General features: G+C 41.4%; 2 protein-coding genes across 5 annotated transcripts in view; both read left to right on the top strand.

The window, feature by feature from the left end:
* Nucleotides 1-3,626: 3,626 nt before the first annotated feature.
* On the top strand, nucleotides 3,627-5,930 carry LOC123961180 (C-C motif chemokine 4-like). Its single transcript, XM_046036330.1, has 3 exons — nucleotides 3,627-3,890; nucleotides 4,824-4,941; nucleotides 5,037-5,930. The coding sequence occupies exons 1-3, from the start codon at nucleotides 3,824-3,826 to the stop codon at nucleotides 5,149-5,151; spliced, it is 300 nt and encodes a 99-aa protein (XP_045892286.1). The 5' UTR covers nucleotides 3,627-3,823; the 3' UTR covers nucleotides 5,152-5,930.
* Nucleotides 5,931-7,668: 1,738 nt separating this feature from the next.
* Nucleotides 7,669-19,479, top strand: part of LOC123961170 (septin-7-like) — a 53,426-nt gene continuing 41,615 nt past the window's right edge. The window contains exons 1-3 of one of the 4 annotated variants that reach the window (XM_046036309.1): nucleotides 7,669-7,947; nucleotides 8,103-8,171; nucleotides 13,467-13,566. In XM_046036309.1, the coding sequence (XP_045892265.1) occupies nucleotides 8,133-8,171; nucleotides 13,467-13,566 (139 nt within the window). In that variant the 5' untranslated portion in view covers nucleotides 7,669-7,947; nucleotides 8,103-8,132. Of the gene's footprint in view, nucleotides 8,172-13,466; nucleotides 13,567-19,479 lie in introns of all 4 variants that reach the window. The other 3 variants (XM_046036312.1, XM_046036308.1, XM_046036310.1) reach the window with 3 other exon arrangements.

Here is a 19,479-nt window from a genome sequence, read left to right on the forward strand (position 1 = left end):
CTTACTAGCTTTAGACGTAGGCCTAACCTTTAGAGGAGCAGTAATATTTAGTGACGACAAGCAGATATGATTGAAGTGATCGACCAGATTGTTGGTGTTGGAATCAGACAGGTGTTGGCTTTGGCTCTGAAAGACTGCGCAAAACTTTGAAACACTTTGTTCATTAAAGACGCGACAACACACAGAGCTTGGTGAGGCGGCATGAGTAACAGGCGAATCGCAGCTAAAAACAATACATCTGTGGTCAGATATGGTCATGTCCACCAATTCCACAGAGGAAATGCTGACACCCAGGGTAAAAACCAAGTCCAGTGTATGACCACGGTTATGTGTTTGCCCTTTGACATGTTGTTTGAAGTTAAAAGAAGTGGCCATATTTAAAAAGTCAGTTGCATTAACATTGTTGGGGTCATCAACATGAATATTAAAATCGCCACAAAGAACAATTCTGTCATAATTTAAAACCAGAGTAGATAAAAATTCAGGAAGTTCTGATAAAAATCCTCCAGGCGGTTTTGGGGGGCGATTATCTGACTGTCCTTGATAGGCCTTCATCTTAGGACATTTGTTCCCTACTCCCTTCCTCCCTAAGACAGCTGTGTAATACCTTTGGAGTATAAAGTCACCTGTTTCTTCGCTGACTCTGCAGACTGTTTGCACTCTGTATGTTTGTCTGACCCTATGCAAAGAATAAAACCCTTAAAGACGTCTGGATTGAATTCTTTATTTCAGAAGACTCACTAAAGGTTGAATTTCCATTACAAGATGCACTAATATTTACACGAACAACTGGTTAAAGGTCTTAAAACCCACTGTACTCTACCTGCTCAGCATGAAAACAGAAAAACAAAGTTAGCAACCAGCTGGTGAACACAGTGGAGAATTTAGCAGCTAAGGGTGACCAAAACAGCTAAAAGGAAAGTGAATGGTTGCACTTCTATCAAGTGGATAGGCACACATCTTGAGTGAATGCTAATGTTGCTCTATGCATGCTGCATGTGTAAATATGCACGTCTACTATAAAGGTTCACTATAATATGTCAGCGTTGTGTTTAGAATTTATTGCACTGCCCATAAGTAAGCAAAAAATTACACTGCCCTGAATTGTAAATTTTGGACTCAAAATTCAAGAATTTTGGAGAATCAAAAACGTTCTTTCAGCTTCAGCTTTTTTCTGTTTAAGGAAACTGACACTTGAAGTAACGACACAGTAAGTAGACAAAAGTAAGTAATTGTGCTCATTTAACCTGTCTCCACTGCAAATCACCATTACTGAATTGAGCATGGAAGTCCTTGTATTTTACCATTATAATTATTTTTTGTGCTACACTTTATTGATCACCGAGGAGAAATGTGTTATTTGCATTTAACAAATCCTAACTTGGAGCGACTTCCACTGGCTCCCCATGGCCTCCTGGATCAAATTCAAGTTCACTAATTACCTGTTTTATTTACTTTATTTTATTTATTTGATGAACCGTATGAATTGAATTCACAACACACACACAGATTACGTTCCTTCTCGGCCACTGCGCTCCCCCAACGAACGCCGCCTGGCTCTGCCATCCCTTCACACAAAGCAATCTCAGTCCCTGTTCTCATCTGTGACACCACGATGGTGGTATCGCGGATGAGAACATCAGAGCAGGGGCATCCCTCGCTAACTTCAAGAAGCTCTTCAAAACGCATCCTTTCCAACACTTCCTCTTTTAACACCTCTAGACCTTAACCACTAACATGCACTTCCTGTGCTAGTCTTCTTCTTTCTGCTTATAATTCTCTTGTATTGATTGCACTATTTGTCAACTCTTACTTCTTCCCCTAGGTATTTACCCCTTTGATGCCATAAGCGCTAATAGCTCTTACTAGTATCTATTGTCACTTTTACTTTACTCATGCTTGTACGTTGTTCATCAAATGTTAGTCACTTTGGACAAAAGCGTCTGCCAAATGTATATGGAGCACTGGCAGGCCATTGTGCAGCGTCCGGGAACAGTTACAGGTTCAGGGTCTCGCACCTTCAGTAGTATTCCATGCTGGACAAGAACCAGGCATCTTTTGGTTCCCGAGCCGAGCCCACACAGACTGAGCTAAAGCCGCACATTATGTCCAACTTCTAGCTTTTTTTGAGCTTTCAACAGCATGGTCTTCATCCATTTTCAATGCTGCTGAAGACATAGACTAACTTTAGATTATGCTCTCATGGAACCTAATTGAAGAATTGCATCTGTAAAAGATTGGTTTTCTTGTCTAGTCGAGTGAACAGCTTTAGTTATGTTATTTCAAGACACAACAAATCTGAAATTGAAAGAATGAAACAGTTGGATGGCTTAATCTCTGTACGTGAAAGTAACTGTCCAGTCTAGATCCTTTCATCCCATCCAGCTGCTGCAAGGTGCGTTCACACATGACTGGTTCTGACCTTGCAGGTTGATAACTATGACTAAATCATGCAAAAATATAGACAACTATATGAGTCAGACAGACAGTAAGCCTAGAGATGTTCTGATTTCCTCACACAAATATCAGCTGCTGTAACCCCTTCAAATTAAATTCTGTCTACTTGTGAGCCCACTTCCCAGCCTTGCCTTAGTGTGACAAGGAGTTATGAGCAGTTCAGAAATACTTTTTCCTTGTATTACTTGATTTTGGAGCGATTAACATATCCTGTAATTTACAAGAAAAATGAGAGAAAAATCCAATTGTCTTTCTGGTCCTTTGGAAGCGGAACACCATGAAGATCAGTTTACTCGTTATTGGAGTTGTACTTATACTCATCCTTTAAAAACTGATGTATAATCTTGTCTGTGCCTCTGGAGGAGCTTTGTTAAGTCAGAGAAAACCGCCTCTTTAATCTTGTATCCTGAGAACCCATTGAGGGTGCCGAACCGCAGATTGGGAACCACTGTTTCAGTGCAAACTGTGAAAATGAATGATCATCCTCGTATTGAAGATATAATTCTTATCGTTATGCAGTAATCCTTGTGAAAACCCTTGAGAATTCCCCGACTGTTTTTACTGCTGTGCAGTTTAGCTTCCATTGTAATGAAAGTGTAATGAATGCAAATCAACTAAGTCATTCCCGACTGCAACCATTACCTATCTCATAGCTGCACATAATTAAACTGGAGCAAAATGTTATAATATGTGGAAATTTAAAGTTGGCATTTTGGACAAAAAAACAATTACATTTTTTGTAGGGAAAGGGGCTAATTAATTAGATTAGATTCATAAATCTGTTTGCACACACTGTTATACACAACCTATAAGTGGATGTTCTGACTTGTTTTTATCCACTCCGTAGGTTTCTTCATTGTTGCACACAATAGCTGATATTTATGGTCAACCACACTGGAGTGAGCTGCTGCTGCAATTGAAACAACACTTAACAGCTATAAAAGGTCAGTGATGTCAGAAAGAAAAAGAACCCCATGTGACAGAAGCTGTGATAGTTCCGTCACATTCACACAAGCAAGGTGTAAATAAAGGGAAATTACGTTTGAAAAGAAAATATACTTCCTCATCGCCTCCTCTCGCCATAGTAGTCACTGTATTTAGGGAACTGAAATGAAAAAATATACACAAAAAGGCCCACGCATGAAACTCCCACTCCTGGTAAACCCCCACAGACAGATAAAGGTGAGAGACGCTGTGACACGTCATAGTTAAGTCCCAGCACGGAGCTCGGGGTCTTCCCCTGGCTGCTCCTGTGCTGTATAAATGTGGAGGCAGATGGAGTACAAGTTCACACAACAGAGAGAACAGGCTGATACAGCTAAACTGAGATTTTCACCTACTGCTGTACACGCTCCCACAGTTCAGAATGGCTGCCCCTCGTCTCGCTCTGTCCGTGTTTGTGCTGATGCTGGCTGTCATCGCTCTGAGCGAAGGTAAGAAGGAGCTTGACAGTAATACATTCAATCAGTGTGTGAGAGAGGTGAAGAAATGGGATCTTATTTAAAAATGATCATTACATTCATGCATCTGATTTGATGGATAAAGTATGACTCATCAATATGTACTGTACTGGAAGAGGTTAACCTACCTGCTGAAATTGTAAAACAGTTGGGTGGGCTCACAACTTGACAGCTTTCTAACGGCTGGGGTCATGAGTATTTCTGACCCTAAAAATAATTCATTAATATGTTGAGACCCATCAACAACTCTGCAGTTCCTGACAGCTCTATGGAAATTTTTTAGCATCTTTTAGCTCATTGTTTTGGTTGAATCTCACTTCTAGTGTAAGTTTCATTTCCAGCAGCAGCAGACAGCTGTTTTAAGTGAAAAGGCTCTGATAAACTGATTCTGCACTACCAAACAGCATAGAGTGTGACTACTGGATTTACATTTATCATGTAGCTATAAATATGACTTCAAATGAAAGCTAATGATTGTCTGTGTTTTCTGGATGTGTAAATATGCGTCTGTTTGCTAACATATTAGCCATAACAGCTTTAGTCTGAAGGACTGTGATATTGATCCAGTCTTATTTTTAAAGAGAATCCACCCTATAATATGACTAAATGTTAATGTGATTAAAGCTGCACATGTTTAGATTAGAATATTGAATGGCTTACTTACCTAAACTGAACCGGTCCTAATTTAAACAGGAGAGAAACACACGTCAAGAGCTTTTACGTATCACAATGGAACATCTGGGCAATGCCACAATATCCTCAACTAAAAAAAAAACAAACATTATCAGATTTCCGCTTAGGCAGGCCCACAGGAAATTAGAAAAGGGAACAGAAAAGGAACAAGCAGATGATGTCACAGAGTCCGTGTTTGTTGCAAACTGTTAATTTGTTCCCGTTTGTTGGCAGGTCTGCGTGGTCCTGGACCGAAGAGATGCTGTTTTAATTTCAATGAGAAACCGGTGCCTAAAGAGCGAGTGGTCAGCTACATCAGGACCAGCCAGCAGTGCTCCAACCCTGCCATCTTGTAAGTACACAACCGTAGAGAAATATATAACCAACCTCACTGTATCGCCTCATAAATGCATTGAGCATGACCGTCGTGTTTATGTGTGTGTTCAGGTTGAAGACAGTGAAAGGTCGTCAGCTGTGTGTCAGACCTTCAGCCCCTTGGGTGAAGGAGCTCATCAGCTCCCTGAACACCAAATCTGTCCTGGGAGAGACGTCCAACCTCTAATCATGGCAACACCATATCCACTCTCAGCGCCTCCTATGAAAAAAATTGTGCCAGTTAATGTGTAGCGGTGCTGCAACTTTTCAAACTATACCTTTCAAAGAAGCGCCGACTACAAATATATTACTCCACCATAAGATCTGCAGGGGGCGATCATAAGCTAAACAGCAGCTCTCTCTATCTATATGCAAAACAGATGCTATGTATTGTCATATTTTGTAACATACTCATGGATACAATTTGCTGAGATGAGACACAAAGCCTACATACCATGTTAAATTTTTTTCCTTCCATATATAAGTAAAAATGGCAGTTTTAAGTTGCCTTTCTTTTAATATTGACATGTAGACCATATTTTTATTTTTACATTTTCTACATTTCTGATTTTTGTTTTAGTAAATGGAACAATAGCTATAGTTTTAGCTCAATACAACACTCAAACTCCGACCGTCAACACTGTGAACTGCTGTTATGATGTAATTTGAATTGACTTACAGAAACTACATTCACTGTAAAAGAGCAAAGCCTCCCAACGCCACTTGTTGTCATCAGTAGAGTATAAGCTATGGGTTACCCAACTATTTCTACAATGACCCACTGTGAGCTCTTTTGCTTGTTTCTGAACAAACTAAAGTATTTTTTTTTCTGTTTACAATTATTTTTTGAACTCAGTGACTTACTACAAATAAGTACTGCAATTTGACAAAAATAAATATTTATTTCTGTATGCTTATGCTACTAATTTGATTCTCTTGAATAAAGCAAGACAATATGTCAATGTTTGGCCTTGTGTTTCTCTGTTTTCTTGTCAGGGGGTCGAGTTTCGACATATGCTGGTATTTATTTAACACTTTCCAAGTGTTCATTTCCTTTATAAACTAAGATGTGGAACCATAAATGATGAAGAGATGGAAAAAGAAATACCATGTGCTGCAAATTGGCTTGAATCACAACTTTTATCAAAATCTCATATTGCTTTTGATCTTTTCATCTGTCTTTTCAAGGCCAACGCTTTTTTATTTACTCCTGAACAGGTTCCACACAAAGCTGTAAGCTTTACATGTGCTGGATTTTGGATCTGTTTGATACGGTACCTCAGCAAGACTGAAGTAATGAGATTATGTCTCCTGAGCCAAACACTCATTTCCTTAAAGCCAGACTACGGACCTTTTTGAAGAGCAAATAACATATTCTTCTTCCTACAAATGAAAAGTTGAAATCTTGAGCAAATAATACTCCCTTACTTCAATACATGCAGGGGTTTTGTCTCTAAAGTTTTACTTGGTCCTGTAGGACCAGTAACTTCTGGGGGCAAATGTCTGCCGATGTTAGTTAACTTTAAGATACATATTTCTGTGTAATTATTGCATCACTTTGCTGACTTTATGACTCTTCTCTATTTATGACACTGTCCGACTACTTTTTAGCATTTAGAATTATTGTAATTCCCACAGTGGCTCCTTCTCAGCAGATAGTCTTGATCTCATTATTATTACATACAGTATATTAGGCCTATATATTAAAATACATGGTATCGATATGTAAATATTCCATTTGTTCACTTTTTAAAATACTTTTTATGTAAATGTAAATACATTTAAACACATGATATAGTGTACTGGACAGTACAGCACTGACAAGTTCAATTCTGTAAATATCTGATGGCCATCTCTTCCAAAAGTCACATTAATCACAGTGCAGGAGTTATGTAGATATAACTGACCTGGTTAAGAACAATTTGCTGGAACATCTGGTAGCAGTTGCTTTCCTTTCCACTGGAGTGCGCCAGTAGACCTTTTTGTGTCTTATCCAAGTCACTACAAAGACAAAGTGCATGCATTCCTTTGAGATTGTTCAATTAATTGTTATTTGTTATTAACACTTCAGTGACCAGACATTTAGTGCCTTTAATGTTGCTTCCAATGATGACATGTTGATATACTCCAGGAAAGAGATGTAAGTAAATGAAATATAATACCTATTTCACTTTCACTGCTCCCTTTGTTTGAAGGGTATGACATTTACCCCCATAGCCTAGTATGTACACTGAAAATAAGACCCCAACTGAACTAAGGATGTCAATTGTAATTGTACTTTGCACTAAGGTAGTTTCTTTTATTGCTATTTTGAAAAGCTGAAATATGATAATGGAGTTTTTGTGCATATTTGAAGCTGAACTGATAAATTTAATGCCATGCAAATATGAGCACATCTTGAGTTTAGAAAACAGCAATTATTGCAGCGTTTTAGAAAGACAAAAATATAGGGGGGGGACCACTGTCTGGCCAGCGCTTGTGGGAAAGCTTGCTTTAAAGGGGGACTTAACATAACAGGTCTTATGTACTAAAACCAAATAGAGCAGGAATTGTTCTATCCATCTTTTCACACTCGGCGTTGTTGTATCTTTTTGTCAGATGGTTTATACTGTAGTACAATTGTTGCGATACATTTCGTCTTATTGTGAAATTCTCAACCGGAAGTATGGTACGGTCTTTCTACACATTTTGTACACGACACGCCCCCTGTGATAACGTCCTAGATTAAGGTGTTTATTATAACTCAAAAAATGACGCTTTTCTAAACCTAACCCAGTAGTTTCTTTGTGCTTAAACCTAACCCAGTAGTTTTGCTGCTACACCTCACCAAACCGCCACCGTTTCGAGGGCGTGTCGTGTAGTAGGCGTGTCCTGCAGTGCTGCGGATCCGCACGTAGAGCTGCCTGGGAAAAACGGCCGTTGGAGCGTTTTCCCTCACGGTGCTAGAGCTACATTTGCTAGTAGTACCCGTCAGCGGCCATATGTAATTTAACCTCATTCATTCATTTTCAGACGCATTTTGCTTGTTTTTATTTACACAAAAGGAAGGTTTTTAGGGTGGAAAGCTGCGTGTTTGTGTCCGCTCCGTTATTCTTTTGGACGTTTATCAGTTTATGCCTCGGTGACTGTCCGTTGCAGGCTGGGTGGTGACAGCACAGTAACGTTACAATGATCGAGCGACCAGAGACTGCGGTTCCCAGCATCGCTGTAAGTACAGTTGTCTTCGAAATACATCAACGTGCAGCTGTTGACACTGCTATTGTTTTAGATAGAATAATATCTAAAATCCCCTTCGGAGTAACCTATTCACCCCTAGTTACTGACCTTTATATGGAGACAACTGCACACCACTCTCCTTTTTTTTTTTTTTTTAGGACATTTGCATATCTAACGGTACAAAGACATATGATTGAATACACTATCACTCACTCCTTCTTTCAAATGTAGCTATGTGGTCTGATAACTTCGGCGTGATGGGATCGACCAAACAACATATATTTCAGTAAATGCCATTGTTTAAAAAAAAAAAAAAAAACGAATCACTCCTCCCTCCCCTGTGGACCCTGTTCTGGTGAGGCGAGGTTGTGGGTGGTGAAACGATACCATCAATTGGATTTTTGTTGTAATTGATGATGTTTGGTGGATACAGCTCGTTGGGAAAGAGATGGGCAACGGGAAATTCCTGTTTAGACGTGTTTTCACACCGATCTTGGCAATTTTACGAATATCGGCCCAGATGAGATTTGCACTCCTGTGCCAAATCCCCTTAAGAAATCCGCCACGTTAGACCACGCACGATATAAATTCCCCCGAGAATGTGTGTATTTAATTAAACATTGCTTGTATATATGACGTGGTTGTTCCCCAGATTTCACGGATGTACCTGTTAACAGTCTTCCTTAAACTGCTCAATTGTTAAATGGAGTTTGGTGTGACTGTCCACCACACACCACTTCAGCAAGAAGATGTTAGTTGACATGTTGGCTGGCTTTCTTTGTTTAGGGCATTTTGTACAGACACTTAGATTCATCTATGAGTGATTACTCAATACACACCACACACATTGTGGGCATACACAGTATATCAGTGTGAGAGAAAGTGAAGGAGCAGTGGGTGCAATGTGCTGCTAAAAATAACATAAAGAAATTACAGCAGCACTGTTTTCGAATGATTTCTGTCCTCCTTCTGTAGTTTTAAAGGATGCAATATTCATTACATAATTAATATTCAATATGTAATAAATGCACGTTTAAAACAGTGGATAGAAGCAGTGAGAGGGCATCAGCTGCTGAAAGCATGGGGGGGGTGGACTTACACAATACAGATGATCTCAGTGAACCAGGCAGCTACTATCGCCACTGGCTGGACTGGGGGAGGGGTTAACATTCACAGTATAGAGGACTGACTAGCCCCCCATTACTTCCCTCTTTTAAGTCCCATGCCTGTTTTTCCTCAGTTAGTCACATCTCATGAAAAAGAACCAGATTAATCCAAGGCCGCATTTTGAATATTATAGTGATACTGTAATGGATACAATTATTGATATGGTGGAAATGAGATGTTTCAAATAGTTTTTTGTATACAAACCTCATTGCGTTCTACAGACTCACGGTCACTGTAAATTAAAGGGTTTTTCAACCATGCACACATGAACATGCATGCTGTATGTGTTTGTATTCACACACTGTTTTACTCATGAAGTGCAGCAAGAGTCTCACCTGCACACACACACATAGCTGTTGTTTTAGCTGAACACTGACAGCCTACAGTCATAACTTCTTCCCAGTACCAACCAACCAACCAACCCGGTGAGTTACATTACCTGTGCTACCCACAGTGCGGCTGGAGGGAGATGGACAGACCATCGGAGGTGGCACCGTTTATGTAACACATGCATACTCGCACACAAAACTTGTACGTGGGTGGATCAAACATGGAAATGGTGGAAAGTGCTTCAGGCTTGTTCAGGGTATTTAGTTCTGTTGTCGAGCTGCACGCATCGCAGAATATTGATGAGACGAATAGATTGCTTCCTTTTCTTTTCACACATTCATGGCGTTTTATTGTCTTGTTTGTTTAATTGTCCAATGGTAGTAATAAATGGTAATGTAAGGAGTCCTCCTAGAACTACATAGATGTGTTGGTAAACCTGGGTGACATGGAATACTGGTGACTTTGACACCCTCCAAATAGTCCAGAATATCCTATTTTAGAAGAACAATATTAATTGTAGCCTTCAAAAACCTAAAGGCCTAGACCACTTTATGTTTTGTGTTGCTAGGAAACATCTTTCCAGGCCGTTTTGTGTTTGTTATTGTGAAAGATATTGGGCAAAGCATTGTTATGAATGATGAGTCAACGCTGATACATAGACTTGCAAAAGACATAGGCCTACAGTATGGCCAAGAATCTGCCGACAGTTAAACATTACATCCCAGCCATGTGGGACTTTTGAACGTCTCACTTTTCGACTCTGCTGGGAACGTTTTTCACAAGATTTGGAGCCTGGCTGCAGGGATTTGCTTCCATTCAGCCACAAGAGCGTTACTGAGGTCCAACACTGATTTTAGACGATAAGATTCCAGATCATCACAGCCCAAAATGTTGGCTGGGGTTGAGGTCAGGGCTCTGTGCAGGCCAGTCAAATTCTTTAACACAAGATCATGGAAACCATTACTTTTTAGACCTGACTTGTTGCTGCAAAGCTGGAAGAACACTGTTCTCTAAAATTTTATTGTACTGTAGCATTAATGTACATCTTAATTGGAACTAACCAAACCACGAAAAACAGCATGAAAACAGAGGCTCACAAAAGTATGATGGCGTAGGTGACAGCGTAGGCTATGGGGCTACGCAGAGGCTACGCCGTCGCCTGACGTGCACCTCCTCCATCCATCCATCCATCCATCCATCGTCAACCGCTAATCCTGCGTACAGGGTCGCGGGGGGCTGGAGCCAATCCCAGCTGACATCGGGTAAAAGGCCTTGGACAGGTCGCCAGTCCATCGCAGACGTGCACCTCCTCAAAAATGTAATTACACGACGAGTCAACGTGGACCGTAAGCACTGAGATTGGTCGGCTGGGTAGCCTCGCAATAGCCTCCGAGCCGACCGGAAGTGCCCCGTGCTTTGTAGTAACTTTTACTAGCGGTCAAAACGGCGGCTGTAACACAGTGGATCAATATATATTTGAGCATCACAACCCGAGCGAAATGACTCGTTTCACTATCAGAATGTGATCCATTCGGTGGACACAGTGGATGCTGTAGCGCTACTGCCGTAGAGTTTGGAAGTGTAATTGCAGAATGACAGACAAGTAAATGCATGTAAATCAAGCTTTAGTGCTAAATTAAATGACATGTCGAGATAGATAAATCTTGCGGTGCAAATTAGTCTGACGTTTTCTTTAAGTATGGATTTGGACTAGAGCTGGGTCAGTGGCATGTTTCTGGTGATAGAAGTATGTTTATGTGAGTGTGGACTCTCTCTCTGGGTAAGACTGGTTTGGGCAGATGGGTCCTTGGCTGGAAACATTCAAGACTCCGACGTTGAAGTTGTTTTAAAGCCCTGCTGTTCTAAAGCTTACAGAATATAACTTCCTGTAATCTAATGACTTCACGTTCTTGGCCATACAAGGCCTCAACTTGTTGTTGTTTTCTTAGAGCCCATACAAATTTGCTAAATTTGAAAATGTTCGACTTTCCATTTACACCAAGCCAGCGTTTCTAAACAGCGAAACGTTCTCCTTAGCAGTGTTGGACAGCAACACATTACTGACACGTTACAGTAAGGTCATAACCTTTTCAGTAGTGAGTAGTGTTAGGTATTACAAATTTAGAATGTACATAACAGATACTAATCCCAGCCACACTCCCTTACCGAGAGTTGGATGGGAGGTTGAGATCAGAGAGGTGATGTTGGTCTGGGATGTATTAGCTTGGCAAGTAGGCTGGAGGTGTAGGGAGGCGGTTAGTCTCAGCCAAAACAAGAAGAATACACCTTTTATGATCATTCTGAAGTTGTCTTATTTACACTTATTTATGATTTCTTCTCAGCAGGCTTGCTAACATTAGGCTCTATGCATTGAGTTGTAGGGTGTGGGAGGACGGAACATCAGGAGTGCTACTGTCACCCGGGCTAAGCTAGCTGTGAATGGTCAGTTACAGAGTGTTGCATCATGTGACACCCATAACGCACAAAAGATGCATCATACAGAAGAAGTAGTCCAAGTACAGTTTCATGATTTCACAACGAAGGTTCATTCTGTGTCTTTATTTGGGAGTTTGAATTGGCCCTGACTTCAGCTGCAGGGACTTTTAAACCCCCTCTTTCAGCAGACCTATGAGCGCAGAGCTGCACTTCTCCATCAGCACCATGCATGACAAAGCCCGAGAGGCCACTCACAGGCAGGCAGCCCAGCAATCAATTGTGTTTGCCTCACGTAGCGTGCAGGACAGTGCACAGTGATTGGAAGGGGTTGTTATCTGACAGCAGGCTGGGAGCTAGAGAGAGGCAGAGGGAGATGAGGAAGAGAGACAGGGATGAAGAGATACCTCGGTGGTGAAGAGAGAGAGCAGCTGGAGAGCCTGGCCTGGCTGTGATCCGGTCTGAGACCTGCTGCCTTCACCGCGACCCGTCCTACGTGAGGGACAGGATGGACGTGGTTCACGTAGGAGATAGCATTTGTTTTTGTGTTGCCTTGCTTTTATCCACTTCACTTTGCATTTGTGCTTTGAGGAACTGATTGGCTTCTTTTATTGGCTTATATTACCTTTCTGTGTTAGTGTACTCGTTTGGTGGATTTTGGCTGGGTTGACTCCAGTTCCTCTTTCCAGCCTCGTCTGGGAAATCCTGTTATTTGTCTCTCGCAGCGTTTCTAATAAGACTCCACTAACAATCGTGATATTAGTCCAATCAGAATAAAATGCCTCTTGTAACCACTTCACTCCGAAGAAACAGATTGGAAGAAATTTTCGGCCGGGTTGAGAGGCGTGGTGGAAACCTTTTGATAATGCGTTCAACGGGAAAATATAAGCGCCTAATAACCATGTGGATTGAACAATTAGGCTTCAGTGAATGTTTTTCAATAATGATGTAAAAAATGATTGATCTCCCTAGTGTCGCAGATCTTATCGCAATTATGATATCAGTCAAAATAATCAAACCCTTTGTCTCCGCTGCACTTTACTTCAAAGGGGCTCTGTTGCTGCAGGTCACAGAAATACCTTTTGCAGCACTTTACACACAGCACATCATGGCTGTGTGTGTCTGTGCAGCTCCCACGTTTTTATAAATACCATAGTAACAGAGTTCTGTGGTTGCATGCATGCATCTGTGTGTTGAGAAGTGCTCATCTTTTGCCATAAGATAATTTATGCTCCTACATGCCTATATTCTATGTGAAAGATACACATTTCAGGCAAGTTTGAGAGCATGTGAGTGTTTTTTATTAATCTTTCCTGCATTAACAGAACGTGTGTGTGTGTGTGTGTTTTCTTTCAGCAGCGGAACCTGGAGGGCTATGTGGGCTTCGCTAATCTCCCCAACCAGGTGTATCGGAAGTCAGTCAAAAGAGGGTTTGAGTTTACGTTAATGGTTGTAGGTAAGTTGTAAAAATCTACATCTGACCTGTGAGTGAGGATGTGATCATGCATATTTTCTCCTGTGTATGTGTGTGCCCAAGCCAAACCTACGTTTGCACACCTGCCCATCTGATCTGTGTCTGCTTGTCTGAGTGTGTTTTCATTTTTGTGTGAATGTGGGTCATCGGAGCAGGTTGAAAGGAGGTAAAGCATGTGTGGCATGCAGCGCACTCAGCTGCTCAGGATGACGAGTTGACATTTTAAAAAGCTGCAGAGCGGCGATGGCCCAGTGTGGCAAGGCTTTTAGAACATTTACAGTTTTGTTCAGTGACGCAGAACGTGTGCATGTGAAAATATTTCTTGTGAAAGCTGGATTCCCACAGTTTCCCAGGGGAGTTTCCTCGGCTGCCCCAGGACCCACGATGACACATCTGTGTGTGTTGGAGGCTTTCATTTGGAAAGTGAGCGGGTTCAAGTATGAATGAGCTTTGTTGCAAAGTGTGGCTAACAGCATTACAAAGGGAGGGAGTTGGACAGAGGAATAGATGGTTTTGGCTGTTTTATATGGACACACACGAACACACAAGTAGCGTTGCTGAAATAATGTCATCACTTCCTGTCTAGACTCTACTTGCTTCTGTAAGTTAATGGAATCTGTCATTCACCATTTCTTTCATCAGTCGTCGAAATGAAGTGTGTCACAGGGGTTTACTTTCCATATTTAAGGCAAATTACCATCAACCACAGCTCTTGCTATAAGAAATTGAAACCGTTGTGATTTTTGAACAATGTTAAAGAACTCTTACTTTGTGAGCACAGAAAAAAACTACAGCTTCCATTAAAAAAAACTACAAGCACAGATACTTTTACCATCGTAACTTGGTTTCATCCATAAAAGTCAGTAACACTCTTGTATAATGTGTTTTTTTAGCTGTAATATCTGCTGTGCTGTTTACTACGTTCAGTAGTAACCCAGAGGGTCTGGTTTTACTTGGGCCCTCCATTGACATATTGAGTCGTGCTCTGTGTGAATGGGTCCTGTAATGAGTAATGAACAGATATGGATTGTACTATGGAGTGCTGCTGAGCTGTCAAATATATCCTGTCTAAATTGATCTTCACACTTTCAGTGCACACTCTGTGCAGGGTCTGAAGTGTGCACAGTACAGTTTTATTATTAACAAAAAGTTAAATATTGAATTGGGGCTTTGTTGGTAGCTAGATCTGCCACTAATGATTATTTTCATTGTCCATTAATCTGTCGGTTATTTTCTTGATTAAATAATAATAATTTATTAATAATAATAATTATAATTAATTCATTTTTTGAACTACGAAAACCAAAGAGATTCAGTTTGCTGTCATGGAGGATGGAAGAAACATATTCACATATAAGAAGCTCGGAATCCGAGGATTTTTTGCTTACTTTATATTTAATGGCAAAAATTAAACTTCTTCAAGACATCTCAGCCTTGTAATTCTGCAATTGTCGTAATTTTCCACATAAAGCAGGAGGTTGCTGTTGATCTTTTGTTCTTGTAATCGTCAACAGATCCCATGAAATGACCCAAAAGTGTGTCTCACTTTCCAACTTCCCTGCTCTGCACTGCACTGTTGGTTCCTACTGAAGACGTCGTTTTCCCATTGTGCTATTTTTTTCCAACCCTTTGATCCTTTCTGCTCCTTAAAATATCCTGGATCCTGGAGGGCTTTTTTTAATTAAATTTTTTTTGCTTGGAAGAACATCACAAAACAAATCAGCGCTAACAAAGAGTCTTACATTGTTTCACCCATTTATTGTTCCTGTCCCTCCGCCACAACCCCAACACAGTGGATTTGAGTGTTCTACCATTAAAATGTTTTAAAAGGTCATAAATCTAACTCAGTGTATCTTGTGGTGACCCCGATCAGCTAAGTGAAAGGAAAAAGACATTAACACAAAGCGGCGTCCAGCCTTTTATTATTTCAGCCTGGGGTTTTAGCTTCCTGTTTAGTAAACAGCCACAGCAGGAGGACCACAAAGACAGCAGAGTGATGGCTTGGGAGAGAGATCCACAATCAACTAGATCCTGTTTCAGGCCTTCTCATATATGGGCCCCTCTGTCTCTCTTCCCAGTTTGCTTGGCTCCCAGCCCTGCATACCCCAGACGATCCAACTTTCACACATAGCAAATGTGAGGAGCATAGCAGTGTGTTCACCACTCAACACAAGAAGAGGATCAGAGGGAGGGTTCCTGGCTGATGTTGTTTGTCCCTTCTCTAAATGTTTTCTGCAAGCTATGATGCTGTGAACATATTGGTTAATGTTTTTTCCATGACATAGACTTCCCATATCTAAAACTGCGACTCCTCCGTTGCATTTTAGCTTAAGAGAGTTCTTAAGTGTCCTCTGCTGCTAAGGTCAGCACTGTCACGACAACTAGCTGAACTAGTTAAACTCAATGCAAAATAATAAATTGTGCAGATTTACTCCAACCCTGTATATTAATTTGCCCTTTTAAATGCCAACTAAATCTAAAAATAGCCGAAACACTTGATGAAACTGATTTCGGGAAGTCTAGACAATCTGACTTTTAAGGTAGAGAATGAATGAGTGAGCTGGTGTCAGAAAGATCATGTTGGGGAAAAAAACTGCTGTAAATATGCTGAAATGAAATTCTGGCCTCTGTGTGCACAGACAGGAAATGACCAATTGAAACTTGAGTATAATCCAAACTTTGTCTGAAACCGCAGCGAGTGTGTGTCCAGCCCAGAGACTGTATAAAGGTCCTGCAGAGAAGGAGGGTAAAGGGTTTGAGTCTGATACAGTTTGGAGAGCTACTTTAGCAACATAAGCAGCATCCAATGCATGTAGTTGAAGTCAAGTGAACTCTGTTTACAGTTTGTATGGTGAAATGTGGTGTTGGCATTTAGCATCCTTATACACCGTATCCTGTGTAACTTTGTTCCAAGTTCAAAAATATGACAGTGATCACAAACCAATGTAATGGAGAAGTGATAGAGGGGAAAAAAAGGAAATACCAGAGAGACAGAAGAGCTGATTCATTTTTTTTATTTATTGGAGAAGCAGCCAGCTGGACCTACAGCGTTAGACAGACTGTGTAAGTAAAGACTGAGGGCTGGCCTCAGCACTGCAGCACTTGGCATTGTAGAAAAGTGTGAAAGCTGGGCTCGACTCAGAGGCTCAGTATTGTTCTGTTGTAGTTTTGGAACAGACAGATGGTGAAGTATGAGATGACTGGGCTGATGCCTGCAGGTAACTCACTCAAATTCCAACAGCGCACGCAGCGAGGAGAAGTCATTTCTGTAGCCACTACTTTAAAATGTGGCGGTAATAATGGGGGTGATTTTGCTGACTAAATAAAAACATATCAGGCGCTTTATGTTCCCACAACCACTATCTACAGTCTATTTGACAAAATGAATAAGGGGCAGCAGTAGCTCAGTCCGTTACGATTAGGCTGGGAACCGGAGGGTTCAAATCCAGCTCGGACCAGAGTTGCGGAGTGTGAACTGGTAGAGGTGCCAGTTCACCTCCTGGGCACTGCCAAAGGAGGCCTTGAGCAAGCACCTGAACCCCTAACTGCTCGGGGGGCAGCCCCCCTCTCTGACATCTCTCAGTGTGTTGCTATGGGTCCCGTTGTGTGTGTGTGTGTGTGTGTGTGTGTGTGTGTGTGTTTCGGACCTGTGTGTTTAATACTAACAATAATAATAACGGTGTGAAAACATTGAATTTCATAAATAAAGTATATCTTCTTCTTATTATTATTATTATTGTTGTCGAGGTCAAGGGCAGTATTTGAGTACTGTGTGATTGACATTGTGAAGCAGGTAGTGCTGTTACCCTGTCCCTGTCCTGTATCTAACTTGGAGGAGCTGTTGTAACTGTTTGTTCTAAAGTGGTGGTGTGCTGCAACAGCATCCCTGCTGAGCAATTGGACAACAAAAGGTCACCAATATGTGCAGTGGAATAAGTGAAAGTAGAAATAGGGGACTCACCTGATTGTATGTGTGTGTGTGTGTGTGTGTGTTTGAGAGGGAGAGACAAAGAGAACAAATGGCAGACAGGCTGAAATATGAGCTCTAATATGTCTCATGGCCAGACGTCAGCTTAACAGATTGGAACGGCATCCAGCTGCACTTGTGTTTCTGACGACAGCAGGCTGTGTGGGGAACTGTGTTAATATAACCAAAGCACTCTCAAGCTAAAAATATGGGCATTAATATGTTGATTGGAGTAATCAAAACAAGAAGCCTGGTTGTATAAAATTAAAGCATATTGTGAAATACTCATAGCCGTCTTACCCAGTGTCGCAAGTACCTGGGTGTCATTCTCATTATTGGGACTGTCATGTTTACTTAACTCAAAAACACAAATCAGAGAAAGCAGCCTAAGCCTCCTAAAGCTTTCCAAATAAACTCCACCTTAACAGTAGGGCTGAACGACTCATCGTTTTCAAATCGAAATTTGAAAAGAACGCGATCAGCTCACCGAGAAGACGGCGATTAAAATGTGGGTTAATTATACAGCAGTCATACAGTTACGTATGCATTCCGTTGTCATCCTTGTGCAACAGACCTGCTCGCCAGTCTCAAGCTCCATGCACCTCCTGTTACGGTCCTACTCACCAATCAGAGCGGGCACAGGGCGGCAGCTGATGCCTGTACCGCGGTTTTGTCCGGCGCCAAACCACACTGAAGTGTTTCAGCAGCGGAGCGTTCAGCCTACATGTTGTTAGTGTGTTGTTAGTTTGTAATTTTGGGATAACAGGTCCGCTCTCTGCAGGCTACCGTTACATATCCACATGGAGCATTTCAGAATAAGAGCATTTTGCCTGCCTGATGTACAGATTTCACAAATTTTGCTTATTTGTTTAGTTGTTCTTGATTTTTTTTTTTTTTGCTTCTACTATGGTTCGATAAGCTACATAGTTAAATTGATCCTCTGTGCCGTTCTGTCTGACTTCTTGCCTGGTTCATCTGCCTTGTGCTGCTTGACGCGATATCCGCCAAAAATAGACAGCGCAATAGGCAGTGAATATTGAACTTTAGCAAAACTTCAATTAAAAAAATCGAATCGTAATATCTGGCAGAAGAATCGCAATTAGATTTTTTTTCTGAAATCTTTCATCCTTACTTAACATATCTCATGGGAAATTCTGTTCTGTTGTTCTGCTGTCAGTCGCTCACACCACCAGAAACTCCTCTTCCCTAGCCTCTTATTTCTTCCTGCGCTCCGTCCAACTCCCTGTCTTTTCCCTCTCAATCCGCCTCTCACTCAGGGGGGAAGAAAGCTGCTTCCTGCCCCTTTTATCCAGCTGGCATATTGAATAGAAACTCCTGGATAGATTAGCGAGATCCAACGCCAGTGCAGAGAGCTGAACAGAGCTGAGAGTCAGCTCAGTACTGAAGGGAGTTGGGAGGAGAGGGGAAGCGATGCCTGCTTCATGCTGCTTCTGATGTGTAACAAGGCCAGTACTTCACAGCTCCGCTGCCTCCGCTTTCCTAAGGCAGCTCAGGAGGAGAGCACATCAGAAGCTTTTTATGAGCCTGAGCTTGCAAGCAGAGCTGTGAGTTGCATGTGGGACATTGCATTAGAGTAGAACTGATACTTGGATTTCACTGGTTTTTAATCATGCTCAATCATTCAGAGTTTCCCCAAGAGTTAGGTTCTTTTCAGGATGGCTTATCCATCAATCCTATGCGCAGCACACTCATATGTGAGAGGCTGCATCAGGCAGATGTGTGGTATTTTTAGCCACACTAGCGGAGTGGCATTGTCGGTTAGTTGGTCCACCACTTTGGTCCGGACTAAAATATCTCAGCAATTATGGGATGGATGTCCATGAAATTTGGTATACACATCAGGAAGAATTGTAATGACCTTTTTATTTAGTGCCACCGTCAGCTTGGCCAACATTTGTATTTGTCCA

The sequence above is a fragment of the Micropterus dolomieu genome, linkage group LG22 (assembly GCF_021292245.1).
Source record: "Micropterus dolomieu isolate WLL.071019.BEF.003 ecotype Adirondacks linkage group LG22, ASM2129224v1, whole genome shotgun sequence".
In the NCBI taxonomy this organism is placed as follows: Eukaryota; Metazoa; Chordata; class Actinopteri; order Centrarchiformes; family Centrarchidae; genus Micropterus; species Micropterus dolomieu.

Coding starts and splice junctions, on each gene's coding strand:
- LOC123961180 (XM_046036330.1), top strand. CDS start 3,824: ATGGCTGCCCCTCGTCTCGCTCTGTCCGTGTTTGTGCTGATGCTGGCT. Junction 3,891..4,823: donor TGTCATCGCTCTGAGCGAAG/GTAAGAAGGAGC, acceptor GTTTGTTGGCAG/GTCTGCGTGGTCCTGGACCG. Junction 4,942..5,036: donor TGCTCCAACCCTGCCATCTT/GTAAGTACACAA, acceptor GTGTGTGTTCAG/GTTGAAGACAGTGAAAGGTC.